The 22935-nt window shown below is 45.3% G+C and overlaps 1 protein-coding gene across 1 annotated transcript in view; it reads right to left on the bottom strand.

Annotated features, from left to right (window-relative positions):
- METAP1 (methionyl aminopeptidase 1) overlaps window positions 1–15894 on the bottom strand; it is a 34155-nt gene extending 18261 nt beyond the window's left edge. The window contains exons 1-3 of the mRNA XM_064148373.1: window positions 15744–15894; window positions 4635–4686; window positions 658–770 (exon numbers count right to left, since the gene is read on the bottom strand). Of these exons, the coding sequence (XP_064004443.1) occupies window positions 658–770; window positions 4635–4686; window positions 15744–15857 (279 nt within the window). The 5' untranslated portion in view covers window positions 15858–15894. The remainder of the gene's footprint in view (window positions 1–657; window positions 771–4634; window positions 4687–15743) is intronic.
- Between the last annotated feature and the right edge of the window lie 7041 nt (window positions 15895–22935).

Genomic DNA, 22935 nt, shown 5'->3' with positions numbered 1-22935 from the left:
AGTCTTCCCTTCTCCAGACTAAAAAGCCCCAGGTCCCTCAAGCCCTCCTCATAAGGCATGCCCTCCAGTCCCCTCGTCATCCTTATAGCTCTCTGCTGGACCCTCTCCAGCAGATCCCTGTCCCTCTTAAACTAAGGAGCCCAAAACTGAACGCAATACCCAAAATGAGGTCTCACCAGGGCAGAATGGAGGGAAAGGAGAACCAAAATCATTTGCATAAAATAACACAAACCCATTTATTGAAATGATACATTAATTCACCTGAGTTTTTCTGAAACAGACTGCTCCAACCAAAACAGTTCTACGATTCTAGGATTATTGGTGAGAACAGTGAACAACCAGGAGAAAACATCACCTGAACTAAAAGCACCTTTTCCCAGGATAATTCTCAAAACACATAGCCAAAAGGGAAGGGCTTAAACTTATTACTGATGCATGTTACCCCACAGGCACTTTCTTCAAGATACCAAGAGATAAACTGAGTTAAATCCAAATGAACCATAATAAAGACATACTCATACATGTCTTTGCAATCAGGTTCAGATTAAGAAGCTTCCCTCTCCCAGCTAAAATGTGGGGGGTAATCAAGTCAGGATGAGTCCATTAGTTGCACAGAATGCAGCAGTGCTGGAGGACAGAGTGGCACCTAGTGCTTACCAGTGGATAGTGTGGCCTGAGTTTACCAGTATATCGATAACCAGACCAGGGATTTGTGTTAACGTCACCTTCTAGGGTCCAGGAGGAAACTTCTCGCTTAGCTTTTTCATCTTCTGAAAAGAAAAAATAAAAAGAATTTTAAAAAATAATTTTAAAATATCTGCAGTAAAATTCTTCCTATTAACTATAACAACTGTGAGTTCAGAAAGTGACTGAGAAAGTAAGTCTAGATTTGAACTCTTTCTAGTGTTTTAGCTACTACTATATCATAGAATCAACCACGTCAGAAGAGACTTCCAAGATCATCCAGTCCAATCTAGCACCCAGCCCTAGCCAATCAAGTAAACTAAGTGCCTCATCCAGGCTTTTCTTGAACACCTCCAGGGACAGTGACTCCACCACCTCCCTGGGCAGCCCATTCCAATGCCAATCACTCTCTCCATGAAGAACTTCCTCCTAACATCCAGCCTAGACTTCCCTGGCACAACTTGAGACTGTGTTCCCTTGTTCTGTTGCTGGTTGCCTGGGAGAAGAGACCAACCTGCCTGTAGCTACAACCTCCCTTCAGGTAGTTGTAGACAGCAATGAGGTCACCCCTGAGCCTCCCCTTCACAGGGCTAAACGCCCCCAGCTCCCTCAGGCTCTCATCACAGGACTGTGTTCCAGGCCCCTCACCATCTTGGTCACCCTTCTCTGGACACATTCCAGTATCTCAATATCTCTCTTGAATTGAGGGGCCCAGAACTGGACACAGGACTCAAGGTGTGGCCTGACCAATGCTGAGTACAGGGGAAGAATAACCTCCCTTGTCCTACTGGCCACAGTTCCTGATCCAGGCCAGGATGCTAATGGCTTATCTGGCCACCTGGGCACACTGCTGGCTTATGTTCAGCTACTATCTACTAGCACCCCTAGGTCCCTTTGTGCCTGGCTGCTCTCCAGCCACTCTGTCCCCAGCCTGTAGCGCTGCTTGGGTATTTTGTGGCTAAAGTGCAGAGTTCTACACTTAGCCTTGTTAAGTGAAAGTGTTAAGTAGCAGTTACCATTCTGTATTGCACTCAAGTCTTTTACATTCACAAGTCCCTTTCTTGCAACTCTGTCTTTATTTAATAATGAACTGGGGAATGTCAGGACAGCAATACTGAATACACAAATGAAGTGTAGCAATTATTCAGATTGCTCTTTGATAGTAATTCAAAACATATTTCTGTGTTTGCTTTCATTCTTTTACAAACATGGATTTCTACAGACACATTCATTATTCCTTCTATTAACACTCCTGCACTGGAGGTGATATGTTCCTTTTCTGTAATTTCTCTTAGCACTTAGTGACATATATGACCTGAGGTGGGAAGGAGGGTATCCAATTTTCAAGATACATCCAAATACATCAATATATGGAGCTTGCTACCATCCCAGGACTGACAAAGAGATTGCAAGCACTGCCATTTGTGTATTTCGGGACAGGCAGTGTGTGCACCTGACAAGATGGTCCCCATCTGCTGGAGGTTCCCAGCTCTCTCAGCCTTGTGAAATTCTTACTTCATTCACAAATAACACAGTCCTAACAGGGTAGACAGGAAGTGTTTACATAAAAGATTGAAGCAAGTAGATCATGAGCATTACACCAAAAGGAAAAATATTTACTTGGAAAGAGGAGGCAGGGCATTAATCTTTAACCCACAAGCTGATAACTTAAGTTTGCTTTCTTATTGTATATCTCACAAGAATGAAGAGATGGCAAAAGGTCTGCCATAGCAATCCCTAATGTTGAGTTCCTCAGAGCCTCTGTGGCTGACATGTGAACCATCCACTCAGTTCAGGTGAACTACTGAGAAGTAAGAATTTAAAAATCCAAAGCTTTAAGAAAGCAGTATCTTGGATTCTCTTGAAATGCTTCAGTAATTTATTACATTGAGATCTCAAGGGCTATCAAATACAAGCCAGCTCAACAGTTATCCAAGAAGCCAAGCTCATGGATTTAGTGGAATAACACAAAAGAGAAGTTGCTGTCAGTCAAACAACAGCATTAGAAGCCTGCGGATTACTTAACTACTAACAGTTTCACCTCCATGCAGATCTTAAGCAATAGGATACAGAATGCAAGATCCCTACCCTGGAATAGCAGAAATAAGGAAGGTATTTTCAATTGTCTGTGCTACTTCAACCAATTAACCATGAAACATTTACCACGGAGAAGGGAAAATTTATTAGGTTTTAGGAAAGGAGGAGATAAGTTACTCGAGGATTTGAATTTCTGCCATGCCATTTACTTTTTAATCCCACCTCCCTTTTAAGCAGAGCTTGATGAAGGTAAGCAGAAGCATGAGGGGAGGAGGCAGAACTCTTGGGTCTGCTCTCTTTTTGCGAGAGCTGTGCCAGAGCAATCAGCTATAAGGAATCCAGACACTACCTTTAAATAAACTCAGCAGAATCCTAGTTAGGATGCACTCTACTCTCAAAGGCTGTATCAGTGTACAAAAGACTTATTCCCCCCCCAAAAAAAACCCAAAGGAATACATCCAGAATATACAGAACCATTGCACTCTTGACTGGCTCACTTGCATTCTAACAAGTGCCTAACCACAGGGACTCACAAGAACCTTTCCTACATTAATGCCTTTCATTACATCAGACATCAAAATGCAAAGACAGAACAAGGACTCAATGATCTCTGGAGGTCCCTTCCAACTCCTGCCATTCTATAAGTCTAAGTCTGGCAATGCTAATATTCCAATAATGGTTTATTCTTTTTCTTGACCTTTATTTCAGCATCCCTCTTTCTACATTCCTGTATCTGGCAATATTACTCAAGAAATACTTCATACAACCAAAAAACAGAACACAATCAGAGAATTCTGTACCACTGCCTCTGAGATTTTACACATATCTTTAGATGACCAGGAACTGAACAAAATTCCAAATATGTGGAATCCAGTGCTAAGTATCTTGGAAAAAAATATACCATCCTTAGACAGAATGGTAGGGGTTGGAAGGGAGCTCTGGAGATTGAGTCCAATGCCCCTGCCAAAGCAGGATCACATAGGACAGGACACAGAGGAACACATCCAGATGGGTTTTGAAAGACTACAGAAAAGGAGGCTCCATGATCTCTCTGAGCAGCCTGTTCCTGTATTCCAGGAATCCTCAAAGTAAATAAGTTTTTCCTTATGTTAAGGTGGAAGTTCCTGTATTCAAAGTTGTACCTGCTGTCCCTTGTCCTGTCACTGGGCAACAATGACAAGAGAATGGCCCCATCCTCCTGTGACTTGTCCATCAGATATTTTTAAACACTGAGAAGATTCCTTCTTAGTCTTCTCTAGGCTAAAGTGCTCCACGCTTTTCAGCCTCTCCTCCTAAGAGATATTCCAGTCCACTAACCATACCTACAGCCCTCTGTTCGACTCTCTGCAGTAGTTCCCTGTCTGTTTTTAAGCAAGGAGCCCAGAAATGGACACAGTACTTCAAGTCTGGCCTCATTAGAGCAGAGTAGAGCAAGAGAAAAACCTTCCTTGACCTGCTGGCCACACTCTTCTTGATGCATTCCAGAAGACCAGTGGCTTTCTTGCCACAAGAGCACTTTGCTGACTCACACAAGACTCCCAGGTCCTTCTCTGCAGAGCTACTTTCCAACAGGTCAATCATCAGCCTGTACTGCTGCATGGAGTTATTCCTCCCCAGGTGCAGGACTCTACACTTGCCCTTGTTGAAGTGAATCAGTTTCCTCCCTCCCAACTCTCCATCCTGTCCAGGTCTTGCTGAACTGCAGCATGGCCTAATGGCGTGCCAGCCATTCCTCCCAGTTTTCTATCACAGAATCAAAGAAACACAAAGTCACTGAACAGTTGAGGCTGCAAGGGACCTCTGGGATGTCATCTGAACCAATCTTCAGCTCAAGTAAGACCATCTAGAGCTGGCTGCACAGGACAAAATAAATTCAAAACAACACAAAAATGGATTTTAAAAAATATACTTACTTGCTTTCTTGTGTAGTAACTTGTGAGTGGCCCAGCTTCCCTTAAAGCATTCCTAGAAATGAAAGCAAAGCAGCATTTAAATAGCATTATCTTGGATAGACATGCCACCTCCACAAGAGAAACAACCACCTCTTAAAAGAATGCTAGAAGACTGATTTAATTAACCCTTGGAGCAGCAGGCAGTAAATGCTACTTTAACTGCTAGTCTTAAGAGGAAACACCACATTCAAGAGCCTACCAGCCAGAACAGACAGAAAGCATAGCCAGATGCACCTATCACAGCAAAATACACTGATCTAATATTAGTAAATACTGTCCCCTTTTAATTTTAATGAGTAACTAAATGCCATGGATGCTTCAGGTTGGCTGAAACACAGTTTGTCTCCATACCACATCTTAAAGCACTGTCACAGGCAGGGCAGTTCTCCCCTGGCTCCTGCAAGAAGCCACCTCCTCCTCATGTGTCCTTTCTGCCTCTTTCCCCAGCACAGGACAGCAACAGAGGCCAACTGGCACAGCCACAGGTGAACAAATTAAGTAAAAGGGTGTGGGGGCTGCAGATTGAAAATAGGAAATGAGGACTTAAAATCGAAATGGAAATCAAGAGAAGTGCGACTACGAAGAAAGAGTTTGTCTTTTGCTCTTCTTCCCAAGCACAAATACAGCAGCTCAGGCAACAAATCAACAAAGTGGGAGAAGGAAATAGCCAGCAGAGGAAAGATGAAAGGAAAGACATGAAAAAAGGAGAGATTTAACTAGAAAAGCTGCAGGAGGTGGCACTAAATGGGATCCTTTAAGGTGCTGGATACAAAATTACTCGATTTTGTAGCAGAAAGTCTAATTTGATGGCTACGTATGCTGAAAACAACCATTAGTCAACAGCTAATTCCAATGATTTACAATACCAGCTGGGTTTCCAAAGAAAGAGGTAAGATGCAAACTGTTTTCCTTTACAAGGATAGACAATACGAGTGCTGAATCGACTTAGTAAAACTACCCTCCAAAGCCAAAGACTCAATCAGTGCAATGTACACAACATTCAACCAGTCCAAGACAACAGATCTGTAAATTAAGCTTCAGGGTTGCTAGTGAGCAGTCTTAACTGTCTGCTCCTGTACAGTCAGGCTCTCCCCATTTTCTCATTTGTCTTGCAACCAGCAGTTATCAAATTGTATGCATAAACCCACAGTAAAGTGGTCCACGACTATGCCCATGTTTCAAGATACCCTGTTGCATGCTATTTCCCTCAATACCCAAACCAGTTGTTTGGTGCCTTCCCCTACTTCCTATCCTTGAAACTACCATACTGTCTGGACTGGCACTTCACATGCCATGGTGCTAGGTAATGGCCTGGGCAAAAAGAGGCATTGAAACCAGCACTTTAGATTACTAGAGAGAAGGTTTTATTTTAACACTGGTATAACCCACTGCATACTCAGACCTTGGTGATGCACCATCATGTGTCCTCTACTGGAGAGCTGAGGGAAAAGGAATGGGTTTGAACTGAGCCTTAAGAAACTACAAAAATGCTAAATAAGCTATTTCAAGGATACTAGAAGCTCCAGTATGGCTTTAATCCCATTTTAAAAAACAGTCCTCTGATACAATTCAGGATTACACAACTAAGGACTTAGCAGGAGCAGCTACCAGATCTGCAGAAGGTATAATCATAGAATCAGTCAGGGTTGGAAGGGACCACAAGGATCATCTAGTTCCAACCCCCCTGCCATGGGCAGGGACACCCTACCCTAGAGCAGGCTGGCCACAGCCTCATCCAGCCTGGCCTTAAACAGCTCCAGCCATGTGGCCTCAACCACCTCCCTGGGCATTCCAGGTTCTCACCACACCCATGCTGAACAACTTCCTCCTCACATCCAGTATTAACCTCCCCACCTCCAGCTTCACTCCATTCCCCCAGTCCTGTAACTCCCTGACAGCCTAAGAAGTCCCTCCCCAGCTTTTTCGTAGGTCCCCTTCAGATACTGAAAGGCCACAAGAAGGTCACCGCAGAGTCTCCTCTTCTCCAGACTGAACAGCTCCAACTCTTTCAGTCTGTCCTCTTTGCAGAGGTGCTCCAGCCCTCTGATCATACTCAGGGCCCTTCTCTGGACAGGCTCCAGCATGTCCACATCTTTCTTGTAATAGGGGCTCCAGAATTGGATGCAGTACTCCAGGTGAGGTCTCACCAGAGCAGAGTAGAGGGGGAGAATAATGCACTTCTCAGGATATAAAGGAGCATCTGGGGAATGAAGATGAACATCAGCTGTGGTAACTACTGGTTTAATGCATTCTCTCCTTCCCCATGATATTTTGGGATGTTATCTCTCATGACATTCTTTTCTGTAATGCCAGCCTCTCTTCTTTGCCAGCCCATAACTAGAAAACACCATGCCAACACCACACTGCTGAGAAGATTGTAACCCGACAGGCTCAATTTAGGTTTTTTATTTCCTGCAGATGCAAACAACTTAAGAGGATCCTTCATAAGGCTGCCACATGCTACAGGCTGGGGACAGAGTGGCTGGAGAGCAGCCAGGAAGAATGGGACCTGGGGGTGCTGGCAGATAGTAGCTGAACATGAACCAGCAGTGTGCCCAGGTGGCCAGGAGATCCAAGGGCATCCTGGCCTGGATCAGAAACAGCATGGCCAGTAGGACAAGGGAGGTTATTCTGCCCCTGTACTCAACACTGGTCAGGCCAAACCTCGAGTATGTGTCCAGCTCTGGGCTCCTCAATTCAGAGAGATGTTGAGATACTGGAAGGTATCCAGAGAAGGGTGATAAAGCTGGTGAGGGGCCTGAAACACAGTCCTGTGAGGAGAGGCTGAGGGAGCTGGGGGTGTGCAGCCTGCAGAAGAGGAGGCTCAGAGGTGACCTCATTGCTGTCTACAACTACCTGAAGGGAGGTTGTAGCCAGATGGGGGTTGGTCTCCTCTGCCAGGCATCCAGCAACAGAACAAGGGGACACAGTCTCAAGTTGTGCCAGGGGAGGTCTAGGCTGGATGTTAGGAGGAAGCTTTTGCCAGAGAGAGTGATTGGCATTGGAATGGGCTGCCCAGGGAGGTGGTGGAGGTGTTCAAGAAAAGCCTGGCTGAGGCACTCAGTGCCACGGTCTAGTTGATTGGATAGGGCTGAGTGCTAGGTTGGAGTGGATGATCTTGGAAGTCTCTTCCAAACTGGTTGATTCTGTGATTCTATGGCTGAGTTTTCCCAAACAAGTTTCCCAGATTTCACTTGACCTCTGTTTCCAGAGGAAGAGCAGCTCCATCAGGACTACCACAGCACAGCCTGGAACAGGCTGCTGTACAAATGAGAGATTCCAGACACAAGCACTACCTGTGCAACACCCATTTACAGGTTGGACTACCGACAGAATCATGCAGGATAGCAGAATCTGGTTTACATTAGACTGCATTTATGCTATGAATACAGTAATCAACACCAAATATCTTAACTTTTTTTTCTTAAATCTGCCACTGAAAGAACAAAACAAAACCCTTTATAACAGTTACTGAGCTACTTAGCAAGGGAAAATTTTTTTTCTGTATTCACCCTCATCTTTGCAGAATCATCTTATTCTTTAAAATCATTTATCACAGAATGGTTTAGGTTGGAAGCAACCTCAAAGATCATCCAGTTCCAACAACCCATCATATAGGCAGGGACACCTCCCACTAGAACAGGTCACTCAAGGCCTCATCCAACCTGGCCTTGAACACCTCCAGGGAGGGAGCAGCCACAACCTCCCAGGGCAACCTGTGCCAGTGTCTCACCACCCTCATTGCAAAGAACCCTTTCCTAACATCTAGTTTGAACCTCCCCTCTGTCAGTTTAAAACCATTACCCCTTGTCCTGTCATTACAAGACCTTGTAAATAGTCCCTCCCCAGCCTTTCTGTAGGCCCCCTTCAGATACTGGAAGGCTCCTATAAGGTCTTCTCAAAGCCTTATCTTCTCCAGGCTGAAAAGCCCCAACTCTTGTAGCCTGTCCTCATAGCAGAGCTGCTGCAGCCCTCTGAGCATCTTTGTGTCCCTCCTCTGGACTCGCTCCAACATTTCCATGTCCTTGTGCTGGGGGCTCCAGCACTGCACACAGTACTCCAGGTGGGGGTCTGACGAGAGAGAGCAAAGAGGCAGAATCCCCTCCCTTGCCCTGCTGGCCACACTGCTCTTGATGCAGCCCAGCACACAGCTGCTGCCTGGACTGCACTCACACTGCCAGCTCATGATTAAGAGGTAGAAAAGCACAGCCAACTACAAATTCTAGAGAGGCAAAAAGGTGCCAAATCAACCAAGATCAGGATATTGCTACATTGCAAGCCTCTGTATAGCACAGATATAATCAAAGCAGCATTAAGTAAGCCACCCTGGTAGAGGAAGCTAGGTAAGCACCACAGCACTGAGTTCAAGGCATACTCTGTATTTCTGAACTGCCTTTGCATGCTCATTTACAGGTAGCTCTGCCAACTCTGACAGTGATTTCCAGTCTCAAAGCTGATGCTCTTCCTCAGGCTTACCTTCACTTTTGGGTACTGCTGCTTTCTACAGCATGGCATTTGACACTGTAAATACACCTATCAGCAGATATACAAAAATCACCTCACTGTACAGCTACTAAGAGCTCAAATTCATGTCAAACTTCCACAAAACTACCCCTTCTCCATTCACCCTGCTCATAATTTAGATCCACTTGGATGAAATTTTAAAAAAATACCTATTCTGCAGCAAAAAAAAAAAGAAGACTGCTGGAATTCAGACAGTGGGAACAGACTGGCAGTCTCCCTGCATGTCATTATACCCTGAATTGTAATAAGCAAACATCCAGGAAATAAAGAACTTTTTCTAACTAGACCGTCCTCGAAGTATGCAAAAGAGAAAACTCCTTAAGTACAGCACTTAAGAAAAATACCAGGTTGTCAGTGATATATTTAATACTAATTAACTGTATATTTTATCCATATATACAAGTGGCTGGAGAGAAGCCAGGCAGAAAGGAACCTCTGAGTGCTGGTTGATAGTAGGCTGAACAGGAGCCAGCAGTGTGGCCAGGAGAGCAAAGGGCATCCTGGCCTGGATCAGGAACAGTGTGGCCAGTAGGACACTGGAGGTTATTCTGCCCCTGTACTCAGCACTGGTCAGGCCAAATCTTGAATCCTGTGTCCAGTTCTGGGATCCTCAGTTCAAGAGAGATGTTGAGGTGCTGGAGCATGTCCAGAGAAGGGTGATGAAGCTGGTTGAGGGGCCTTGAGCACAGCCCTGTGAGGAGAGGCTGAGGGAGCTGGGGTCGTTTAGTCTGGAGAAGAGGAGGCTCACCCTCATTGCTGTCTACAACTACCTGAAAGGAGGCTGTAGCCAGGTGGGATGGGTCTCTTCTCCCAGGCAACCAGCAACAGAACAAGGGGATACAGTCTCAAGTTGTGCTGCGGAAGGTCTAGGCTGGATGTCAGGAGGAAGTTGGCAGAGAGAGTGATTGGCATTGGAATGGGCTGCCCAGGGAGGTGGTGGAGTCGCCAGGGATTAGTGCCATGGTCTAGTTGACTGGATAGGGCTGGGTACTAGGTTGGGCTGGACGATCTTGGAAGTCTCTTCCAACCTGGTTGATTCTGTGATTCTACGTATGTTATGGAATGTAAGTGTTAATGTATTTGACACTGAAACAAAACAGTTGCCTGTTTTTAACATGCTGAACCCTGTTCTTTCGAAGCCCAAGATACAGCTTCTGCCCTGTAAAACTCAGTACAAAATTCCCAAGTAGCCTAAGCAGCATACCTGACTAGTCAGTTCTTCTGAGTAGCTGAAGACGCATTTTGAGATTCAAATCCAAGGGAAGCACCTACATGCAGCACCATGGTATCAGAAACAATGGTTTCCTCCTTTTGCTCAGAGTCCTGGGTCCCACATGGCAGAGCCCTTCCTTTGAAGAAGGGACAGCATTTTGCATCTATTCAGATTTACAAAGGTGAATTTCTGAGAACAGCAAGAGAGCAACGCAGCAGAGAAAATTCCAACTAGCCCACCTTGTCAGTAAATTGAACACTAGCTCAGACAGCCTGCCTAAAGGAATCTGAAATTTTACTTTCAGAAACTAAAGGGCTCAGATTTTGTGCCTCAGCAATAACCAGGCATTTAACACAGACACAGGTAGTTACAGTGATTTATAGGCAATGAAAAAGGCTAGCTTTCTGGCGAAGGGAATCTCTCAAAAGATCTTCTAGAAGGCAGTATCTACAGAATGCCATTTATACTGAAAGAAGCTCTCATGTGTTGCAGTTGGATCCAAGCAGTGTGTTTTTACCCTATTTTAGGCACAGCAGAGAATAGCAAAGAATGAAATATAGCACTTATGTCCTACAGCCTGACATGACAGAGGGTGAAAAATACTTTCATCTAGGTCCACTGCTCCCTGCTCCACACCTCCAACACACCGAAGGTGAAAGGAAACAGCCAAGTAGGGAGTGAGCCAACTGAGTCATTTTTTTCAGGATCACTATTTTTCAAGAATTCCTGTGACCTTGAGTATCCAAAGCTGCCAAGTGTCCAGGGCTGAGAATCAATATGCCTCTCAAAAAGGCAAAACCCACTGAGAAAACAGAGCAGCATTTCTTATCCCACCCTCAAACGGAAAGAGCCTCATCAGTGGGTACCCACAATTGTAAGAGAGTCTGCTGCCTACTATACAACTCTGAGAAATAGTTTCTCTTCAAATACCTAAAACACATGTCCAGCCACTGCTCCTGTGTGGCATTCTCACCACATCACAGTCCTCACTTTGTACTCTGTAACCAGATCATTCTATATACCTGGGCCTCTTTGGAACTGACAACGCACGGGTACAGAAAGTTAGAAGAGATAACTTTTCTCCTCAAGTAAATCAGGAATACTATTATGACAGCAACCTGTGGCCTCTGCTTTTCAGAGAAAATAATGCAGCCCAGGCCACTGACTTTATAATAAGCAAATGCTTCCAGTATGTGGCTAGAAATTAGTATTTCTGATTTTGGCTGGAGAATGCCCCTATACCAGCATCCAGTCCACACCTCAGAAAATCTCAGACTACTGTTTCGTCCAAGACACTTATACAGATATAAATACTATAAGGAGAGGAAGTTTTCATGAAAACAACACAAAATTATTAATATAGAGATCAATCTACAATTAGAAGGCTCTTATAAAAGTGGTTAAGTGGAAATATCAACACCAGTTACTACCTTCCCTCTGCTCACCGTTCAGCAGCTTGTAGAAAGCATAGAATTAATGTAAATTGTGTATTTCAATACAATGTTTATGTATACTACACAGAATTTACACACAAATGATGTGTATCTATAAAGGCAGATTTCACAATAGCAAGTTCATCTTAGTAAGAGGAGCAACATGCTTGAGATGTGATGCTGGGCATCTGTGTTATTTCCACACTCGTATGATAAAGTGCAATACAATAATTTGGTCTAAGATGATAAACTTACACAACACTGTAGGAAGTCTCTACAAAAGAAAAAGTGAGAGAGTCAAAGAAGGTAGCTGGCAGTGACAGTATCTGATCTACTAGCCCACATTAACATACTATTAGAGGGTAAAAGCAAGCAGAATTCCTCAACAGAATATTCCCCTCTTGCTCACTATACCTTGGAGTGAAATAAATAAATAAATTAAATGCTGGGGCAGGGAGAAGTCAACACACCATCTCAGAGCTCTTCCACCACTACAAGCTGTCCTTACTCCATCTCCCTTATTAGTTCAAAACACCCCTGCTAGACCAGAACTTCTCTGACTTGACTGCCTTTTCACTCACAATCCACAAACACATCTGTTACTCAATGGCAGCTGTACCCAGCTTCCAAGGTGCACAACACCCAGAAACAAAACAGTGTTGGCTCAAAGGAATTTCAAAAGACATCAAATTATTTCAGAGTAAGCATTTTCAGGCCACGTTGTTGAGACATACTCGTTGTGCTGCAGAGAGCAGGGAAAAAACCAAATGACCAGAATAACACCATCTTTTCTCAAGGAAAGGCAAAGTACAAACAATAAATCCCCTGGGAAAATTGCTGTCTTGATACAAGTTACTTGTTCCCTATGTGCAATGACAAAAACCAATGTTTAATCAATCTCACTACATTGAGATTCTCAGTCCTATACCACCTGCATTAGTATTTCTCAAAGAATTGCATGTCCCTGTTTATAATCCAAACACTTTACCCCATACTGGTTACCCTCCACACTTTTCTGTAGTTTATTCTTAGTATTGGAAAAGTTTGATTTTATCTTCAATTGGAGTTTCAGCTGTATGAACAAGTCATTATATGTTTCCAAACAAATTAATTAACCTAGAATGCATGTCTGTGTAGATGCTTTTACCCCTCAAAGAGACACCAGGCAGCTTGTCACTATCACCCTGCAGTCAGGCTGGTGCCTGCATACCCGCAGCTAACACCACTGTGCTCAGTAAGAACAGGCTGACTTTATGGCTATACCAAGCTGGGCCACAACAGGCAAGTGCTCTTTGGCCACGTGCTCCCGAAGCACTGGTTTATGATCTTGCAGCACACAGCTCTGAGGAAAATAACTAGCAGAAAGCATAATCCAACTGCCTTTTCTCCATTAAAAGAAAACCCTAAAAACCCCACAAGTGACTCACCAGGGCCAGCTTAATGGATGGGGTAGAAACCTTCATCTTTGGAGGGAGGGAGTAAGACTCTGTCAGCTATAACGCAGGTTGAGCTGTGAAGTGGAACAACATCCTAAGGTCCACTTACTAACTTATCTAACATTTATGCATGTGATGCCACAATGGAAAGAAAATCACCAAACTTCGTGGAAGCTTCACAAGTACCAACCAGTCCAATACTGACAGCTGAAACTTGCTCAAGTTCAGAGAAAATTCCCTGGCTTTTAAGGCTTGTGTATCATGTGCCTATCTCAAACATGGTCAGGTTGCCAGAGACACTTCACCTACCCTCCTGACCATGCTTACAACATACCAGTGATGCACTGCAGCTAGTCTCCTCTACTGCACACACCAGATGATGGAGAGATCTGGAACCTCATGGCAGCCAGCAGCAGGCCCCACAGAAGACACTAAGGGCATCTAAAGGTCTTCACTGAAGGCTGAACACAAGGACTCTCCTCTCACTGTTAACAGGCAGCTGTTATTTCCCTTTTCTGTAACACATGTGTCCCAAAGCCTTGAAAGCACCTTTCATATGGTGTATAACTTACCTAATGCAGCACACACAAGGCATAGTGAGGAAGAACACCACATCCAAAGGTCACTCAGAAGTAAGATGACTGGAATACCCAGTTCAGCATTTTATTTTCTAGGCAGGATAGCTTAACAACCATGTAATCAGTTACCCAGCAACCTATTTTGACAAGCTAATAAATATTTCTAGTAACTTCCCTTTTACTTTATAACAGTAGCAGACATTTCAAAAGAATCAAGCCACATATACAGATAACAAGAACCTCTATCCTATACAAAATGAGCTGAATTGAGAATGGGCAGAGAGGGTGAAGATGTTACTCTAACTCCTCACATGAGCCTGTTTGATCTGTTAATCAAACTAATCATCACCAATTAATATTTGTAGATGCTGAACTCATTTATGGTGAGTTTTTGGTCAGATGTGACAAAATGGGTAGTAAAATGCAGTCAATCCAACAAACCAGACATAAGCACCACATGGAAACTAGATACAGAACTGTCACAGGGCTGGGTGACAGGTTGGACTGGATGATCTTGGAGGCCTCTTCCAACCTGGTTGACTCTATGATTCAATTTTGAGTTGCAGTTGATCTGATTCTGTACTGACTCCCTGCATCTGGCACCAGAGAGTTGATGGGAAAGTACCAGAAACTGTGCAGCCAATCTGTTAACACACATCAAAAGCTTTCCCCTAGCCCTATGCAAACCATAACTACCAGTTTACATTCTGGCTTAGAAAAAAAGCACCCAAAACTGATCAGCAAATTAATCTAGATGATGTGACTGAACGATTTTGTCTACAGAACTTCACTGATGTTACCCTCAATTATAATTTCCACAATGAAGTCCTAGGATAATCTCAGAATTAAACAGGTGCTTGCTCACTGGTGTTGAAAAAAATGACACCTACAAAAAAGTACAAATAATTAGGCCATTGACAGCTATCACACAGTACTTTCTATTTAAGGATCAACCTATGTTACATACCACTGTGCAACTGAGGATAGGCAAGACCTAGAGCATGTGCTCTGACAGGAGTTGAGGGCTGCATGACAACTGGCCTAACCTGAATCTCCTTGTTTGGCATCTTTAAACTAAAAGATCTGAAGATACAGCAATAAATAAGCAAGCCATTCTACACGTCTATGAATCTATACCAGAAAACAACAATATATAGAGAATGGCACCAAATCACTTCCCCACAGGCTCGCAATGGAAAGAGAAAATCTGTTTTCAGAGCAACAAGTCTCGCAGCGTTTCCGACAACCATGCAACTCCAGGGGCAGAGCTGATGCAGGCACTGAAACGCACACGCTGCGATTCGATGAGCACGTCTCACGAAGTCCCACCAAAGTCCTTATTTTCAAGGTGGGGGAGGCGGAGAGCGGACCACTGAAACCTTCAGGCAGAGCGAAAAACGTGCACCCTGTCACGAAGGCTCCGGCCGCTCTTCAGCGCTGAAGCCTCCCTCCCGCGTTACCTCTAGCCACGAGGAGCGGAGGGGCTCCCGCCGCACCCCGTGGCCACAGGCATGACACCCCTCAGGCCCAGCTCCCCCCTTCCTCCCCCACCCCACGCAGGGGAACTTTCTGTGCGGTCAGAGAACCCTATTCGCCCAAGCTCGCAGGGATCTCGCCGGGCTCGGCAGTAAATCCGGGAGCGAAGGGCCGGGCCCCGGCGGCCGGCAGCAGGCGAGGGCAGCTGGTTCCTGCACCGGAACCTTACGCTCGCACACAGGTCCCATTTGTTGACTGGGAATCTCATTACGGCTCGCCCGCCACCCCTCCCGTGTTTCCTCTCTGAGAAAGAGCAGCGATATACGAGAGAAACCCCGGCCCGCAGCGTGCGGCTGGGCTGGGGAAAGGAAGAGGAGCCGCGCTGCCGGGCAGCGCTTGTGAGGCCTCACCTGAGAGCAGAAGTAGGAACCTTGAATACCCAGCTTGAGGCAGGTCGGGCACTGCAATTTGGCCTCGCTGCTGCAGCCGGCCGTCTCGCAGACGCGGGTCTCCACCGCCGCCATGCTGCCGGGCTGCCAGAGGCGCGGCGCGGCGAGCGGCGGGGGAGGAGCCGCCGGCGCCTGTGGCGGGCGGGGCGGGGAGGAGAGGAAAGGGGAGAGGGAGAGCGGCGCGAAGCGGAGCTGTGACTTCACCGCGTCGCCGTGCTCCGCTCGTCGTCTGCTATCCTCTCCCCGCAGACGCCTGAGAGGGGTAGCTAAGAGCCCCAAGTGCCCTTGGGGACCGTAATTCCCCGGCGAGGGCAGGAAGGAGAGATTGGGAACGGGAGCGGCCTGGCAAAAGGATAAGCCGGCCAGCGCGGGGTAGAGGTGAGGGGAGAAGCCAGACTCCTCACCTCCCCTGCCTTCCCGCTTCAAGCCGTTGTGGCGCGCCTCAACTAATTCAGGTGTTAAAGGTATTTTAAGATCATTTTTCACACACACAATATCATCAGGGTTGGAAGAGACCTCACAGATCATCAAGTCCAACCCTTTAGCACAGAGCTCAAGGCCAGACCATGGCACCAAGTGCCACGTCCAGTCCTGCCTTGAAGTGCCCCAGGGACGGCGACTCCACCACCTCCCCGGGCAGCCCATTCCAGTGTCCAATGACTCTCTCAGTGAAGAACTTTCTCCTCACCTCCAGCCTAAATTTCCCCTGGCGCAGCCTGAGGCTGTGTCCTCTTGTTCTGGTGCTGGCCACCTGAGAGAAGAGAGCAACCTCCTCCTGGCCACAACCTCCCCTCAGGTAGCTGTAGACAGCAATAAGGTCTCCCCTGAGCCTCCTCTTCTCCAGGCTAACCAATCCCAGCTCCCTCAGCCTCTCCTCGTAGGGCTGTGCTCGAGGCCTCTCCAGCCTCGTTGCCCTTCTCTGGACACGCTCAAGCATCTCAATGTCCCTCCTAAACTGGGGGGCCCAGAACTGAACACAGCACTCAAGGTGTGGTCTAACCAGTGCAGAGTACAGGGGCAGAATGACCTCCCTGCTCCTGCTGACCACACCATTCCTGATGCAGGCCAGGAAGCCACTGGCTCTCTTGGCCACCTGGGCACACTGCTGGCTCATGTTCAGGCAGGTATCAATCAGTACCCCCAGATCCCTCTCTGTCTGGCTGCTCTCCAGCCACTCTGACCCCAGCCTGTATCTCTGTATGTTCTCGTGTTACTCAGCAAGGTCCTATGAACCAGCCTCTTCTCACTGGTGTCTGGGGGCAGAATAAGGGAGCAGTGGACACGAACTGGAACGCAGGAGGATTCACTTAAACGTGAGGAAAACATCTTCACTTTGAGGGTGGCAGAGCCCTGGAGCATACTGCCCAGGAGAGGTTGTGGATTCTCCGTCCCTGGAGACATTCAAAATCCACCTGGACGTGCTCCTCTATGATTCACTGTAGATGATCCTGCTGAGGGGTACTGGACTAGATGATCCCAGCAGTCCCTTCCAACCCCTACCCTTCTGGGATTCTGTTAGGTTTCTTTGGGTTTTTGTCTGGGATGTGTGCTGAGCTGCACACCTTTCCACCTTCCCCTGCTGAAGAGGGACTTCACTGCTTTCACTCCACTCTTCCATTGCTCTCCCATATTTTTCAAGCAGATCTTCTTTATTGTAAATTGCGCTGTTAGCCTGTAGAGTTCTGTAGTTTATAGTAATTCTTCTGCCCTGTTTTTACTTCTCTATAATATAGAGAAGGAGGTAAAAACCTGTGCCAAATTCAGTAGTCACTAAGGCAGTAACTAAGACAAATAAGCTGCAGACAGTGGCATTATCATGGAAACTATACTAGTTTTCTTAATGGAAAGAGAAAGATTAGATACTAGTGCTTTGTTGTAAAAATAATGGTGATTATTATGTACATTATATGTCTCCCACTTACATGGGTTGACTTTGAAGAAGATAGTGTCTGTGCCTATATATCTAGCTGTGTTTATGTTCTCTGAGTATGAAAGCTGTTGTCAATACATACCAAAACATCCCTAACTTAATATCATTGCAAGACACTTTTTTACTGATTTATAAATCGAGGAAGTCAATCTCAAAAAGAACATGGATAGAAGCCTGTTGTAAGAGAATAGCTGATTCATGTTAGAATCATAGAATCAACCAGGTTGGAAGAGACCTCCAAGATCATCCAGGCCAACCTAGCACCCAGCCTTAGCCAATCAACTAGACCATTGCACTAAGTGCCTCATCCAGGCTTTGCTTCAACACCTCCAGGCACGGCCACTCCACCACCTCCCTGGGCAGCCCATTCCAATGCCAATCACTCTCTCCATGAAGAACTTCCTCCTAACATCCAGCCTAGACCTCCTCTGGCACAACTTGAGGCTGTGTCCCCTTGTCCTGCTGCTGGTTGCTCGGGAGAAGAGACCAACCCCCACCTGACTACAGCCTTCCTTCAGGCAGTTGTAGAAGTTGTAGACAGCAATAAGGTCACCCCTGAGCTTCCTCTTCTGCAAGCTAAACAACCCCAGCTCCCTCAGCCTCTCCTCACAGGGCTCTGTTCCAGGCCCCTCACCAGATTCGTTACCCTTCTCTGGACACGCTGCAGCACCTCAACATCTCTCTTGAACTGGGGAGCCCAGAACTGGACACAGCACTCAAGGTGTGGCCTGAGCAGTGCTGAGCACCGGGGCTGAATAACCTCCCTCGTCCTACTGGCCACATTGTTCCTGATACAGGCCAGGATGCCATTGGCTCTCCTGTCCACCTGGGCACACTGCTGGCTCCTGTTCAGCCAACTATCAACCAGCACCCACAGGTCCCTTTCTGCCTGGCTGCTCTCCAGCCACTCTGTCCCCAGCCTGTAGCACTGCTTGGGGTTGTTGTGGCCAAAGTGCAGAACCCTGCGCTTAGCCTTGTTAAATCTCATCCCATTGGCCTCTGCCCATCCATCCAGCCTGTCAAAGTCCCTCTGCAGGGCTCTCCTACCCTTCAACAGATCAACACCTGCTCCTAGCTTGGTGTCATCTGTGAACTTACTGATGATGGACTCAATCTCCTGGTCCAGATCATCAATTGAACAGGACTGGGCCCAGCACTGATCCCTGGGGGACACCACTCATGGCTGGCTGCCAACTGGATCTAGCACCATTCACCATCTCTCTGGGCCTGACCCTCCAGCCAGTTCTTGACCCATGTCAGAGTCAATCTGTCCACGCCACGAGCTGCCAGCTAGTAAGTATTACACTGTGTCCTGCTCAGTAAAAATCGGTGCTCCTTTTCTAAGTAACCAACAAATCAAGCTATTAAGCAATGCAGGACAGGTACCTTCATACAGTTCAGCTGCTGCTTTGTGATGTTTAAAGGAGTCATAGGTATCATTTACCTGGTTAAGCACGGTTTACAAGTATTTGGTGTCATTGACATGGTATAAAAAAACCTGAAGCATACTGCTTGATCTAGTCCAATATCTTCTGCTCAAATGTCATCATCTGCTTCTTGATAGATTTCAGAATAATCATCATTAATGATTTAGGATACTTTACTATTTAATTCACATTTAATTTCATGTCTGAGTATAACTTTGCAATTTATTCCTCTGTGTGTCCTTCAGTATCCCTACTGGGACAACATTGGTGTATGTTTGTGCTCATTTTGTAGTGTTGACAATGATGGAGACCAGAAAAAGGAGGGCTCCCAATCTAGATGACAGGGTTCCTTCTCTTACTCAGTTTTGCTTATTTGCTCCATTTCTGAAGTGCAAAACAAACCCATGCTGTTTCTGTGCTTATGTGGAGAAGCAAATTATGCATATATAAATTAAACAATTAAAAAATACAGTGAATCCTCTAATTGAGGATGTAACAAACATTCTTGTCCTCAGTGTTTGGAAACATGACAGACTGCATTTGCAGATCAACCTAGAAACAAACTAAAAGATTTGACCTAAGATTATTTATTGTTGTGATGGTTTTCACTTGTAAACAGCCCTGTGTTATCATCCATATAGTAAAATTGCTGTGGATTCTGTGGTATTTCAATGTTTTTGTTTTCCCACTTGGCCTTGATTTTCTGATTTGATAAGTGAATCTATTCACACCTCCTGGAGGTCCATCCACTGCCATTTCCCATTATCTGGTGGCACAATCCTGCTCACCAGGGAAGTTCACTGACCTTTGCTGTGACCTTCCCTGAGCAGAGCTCTTTTTTTCACTGTCAGGCTTTTCATGTCACTTTCTAGCTGCCTGTCCTCTTGTGTCATGGACAAATGCACACAGAGAGTCGCATGAGTCACAAATTTTATAGCCCATTCATGATCCTTGATTTATGTCAATGCTGTGTTCCTGCTGTCCTCCCAACTTCTCTGAAGTGATGCAAGGCTGGAAGTGTGGGAGATTAGCAGTGTCTTATGGGTCAGATAGCTGCTACTGCTGCTGCAAAAAAGGCTACAGCAGCTGGCAGCTAAGACAGCTGCTGTTTAGGAAGAAAACGGCCACTGAATTTGACATTGCTTAATTAAGAAAGTGCCTTAGCTCATGTTCCCTCTCCTTTCTTTGCTTCTGTATATTGCAGCAGTGGGGGTCAAGCAATCAGACTTTCTCAGTGAAGCTCTTGGATATATAGTAGCTGTCTTCTGTTCAGGCTCATTGAAGACACAATTAAATGTCTCTTTGTTTAGCAACAGCTGAAACAATGCAAAAATACCACCCAGGAGCTAGACCACATGCAAGTGTGCACCATTATGGCTTGGTGAGATGGTAGAGGCCACGATTCTGAGATTCTCATACCAAATGCAACAGTTATGTAGGTTGTGTGTGTCTGCATCTGCATGTAACAAAGGGAAACTACAAACATCACAAATGCACACAAAGATAAACATCTCAAACATGGTCATGCACACACAAAAAAAGTATCATGATCGGAAAAAGTAAGAGTGAAAGAGAGCCCTTGTAGGAAGCAGTGCCCAGAAAAAAGAGACAAACCTGTAGTCAAAGCGAAATATAGGTGGGGTATAAGGAAGAGACTTTATAAATATCATTTTTAAATTAACTGAGTTGCATGAAAGAATTATGTCACCACTTTTCCTTAAAAAAAAAACAAAACCACAAAAAAAACCCTGAGATTTCTAAGTCTTTCTAACTCTGTGAGTGAGAAGCATTTGCAGTGTATTGTAAGCCACCCACATCACTCTTGCTCTTTCCATAGGTGGACATACAAATTAAACTACTTGAAAAGCCTGCTATGGCCGCAGAATCTGTAGACTGGAGCAAGGTTACTCAGAGATAGTTCCCAACATGCTTTTTCTAGTTGTGGTGGAAAGGAAGATCCTGCACAATCTTTAGTTTTGTTTTGATTGTTCAAGCTGCACTGCCTCTTGCAGCATATGTATTACAGGATCACAGGATGTTAGGGGTTGGAAGAGACCCAAGGAGATCATTGAGTCCAACTCCCCTGCCAGAGCAGGACCACATAATCTAGCACAGATCACAGAGGAACTCATCCAGACAGGCCTTGAAAGTTTCTAGAGAAGGAGACCCCACAACCTCTCTGGGGAGCCTGTTCCAGTGCTGTGGGTCCCTTACAGTAAAGAAGTTCCCCCTTGTGATGAGGTGGAACCTCCTGTGCTGCAACTTACACCCATTGCTCCTTGTCCTATCCCACGGAGCAAGTGAGCACAGCCTGTTCCCCCACTCCTGACCAGCCCTCAGATGTTTATAAACATTTATCAAATCCCCTCTCAGTCTTCTCCAGACTAAGAAGTTCCATGTCCCTTCTCATAAGGCATGACCTCCAGTCCCCTAATCATCCTCCTAGCCCTCTGCTGGACCCCCTCCAGCAGATCCCTGTTCCTCTTAAACTGGGGAGCCCAAAACTGAACACAGTATTCAAGATGAGGTCTCACTGGGGCAGAGCAGAAGAAAAGCAGAACCTCCCTTGATCTGGAAACATCTTTTGGTATTAATTTTATGAAATGGTAATAATACAAAGTTTAAGAACTTAAGTATACTTTTTGTTGTGTTTATTGAAACCTCTGCCTTTGTTAAATGAAAATCAGAACATAACAGTGAAATTCTGTGGAAAAAAAAAAAAAAAAAAACAGCAGAAAATATACTGTTCCAATGTATTTTCATTATAAACAATGGCCATTCAGTTATCAACAACAAAAATACAGTAGAGGGCAGATTTATTTTATGTCTAGTTGTAAATAAACAACAAATATGATACCTTGCACCACCACTCTCTTCAGGATTGTGTACTCATACTGCCAGCGGTAGATATTCCTTATTAAAACGTTTATATACCCATCCCCTGTCTGGAGTCCTATAAAAAACAGTCCTGAAGCACAGCCATTTGCCTGAGTACTTTAAGCCCTTCCTGATACGGTTTCTGCTGGCACAGTGTATCTGCAGATGCAAGTTTACTTGCACCCAATATTCTTCCAGTAACAACCAAGCCCCATAGGAGTTACTGAGCTAAGCAACATTTTAATGAGTGTTGGTCAGATTTCAGTGATGTGAAGTCCACCTCCTAAAACCATTTCATTCTTGGGAAAGCTCTTTAAATCAAATCATATTAGCAAAAGAAAAATAAATCAAATAAAATGAAATAGCTTATAGAGGGAAATTTTAGAGGAGTACAAATAGTTAACCAACCCAGTATTTTGCCCAGTTTGCTAACAGATAAAAGCCAATCAGGACAGAGTTGATCAGCAAGAGCAGAAAGTACCAGGAACGAGAATTTTTGTTGCTTGTAGATGATACATACTACACACAGATAGATGTAAAAGAGACTGACTTTTTTAGACATTTTGAGTGTCTCTTCCATGGAGTGACTAACAGCACATTAGAAAGCCCACAAGAAGATTGATTGCTTTTGGCTTTGTCCTGAATGGTATTCAGGATCTGGCTTGAAATCTCATATTTGAAGAGCTATTTTATGACAACAGACTTAACATAGTTCCATGGAAGACAGAGTGTTTGATGGGCTGGGGCAAGACATCTGCTCTCTCTTCTTCACAGATCAGTACAAACTGTGTCAGGCAATAGAACTAGTGGACACCTGGATAAAAATTATCTATTTGGAAGAGTCAACATGACATTTATAGAAGGAAATTCTGCTTCGCAAATGTACTGAATTCCCTGCAGAGTCAGCCCATATGTGGAG

Source organism: Pogoniulus pusillus, chromosome 9 (assembly GCF_015220805.1).
Source record: "Pogoniulus pusillus isolate bPogPus1 chromosome 9, bPogPus1.pri, whole genome shotgun sequence".
NCBI lineage: Eukaryota > Metazoa > Chordata > Aves > Piciformes > Lybiidae > Pogoniulus > Pogoniulus pusillus.
The sequence above is the reverse complement of the archived record's forward strand: the minus strand, read 5'-3'. Positions and strand labels throughout refer to the sequence as shown.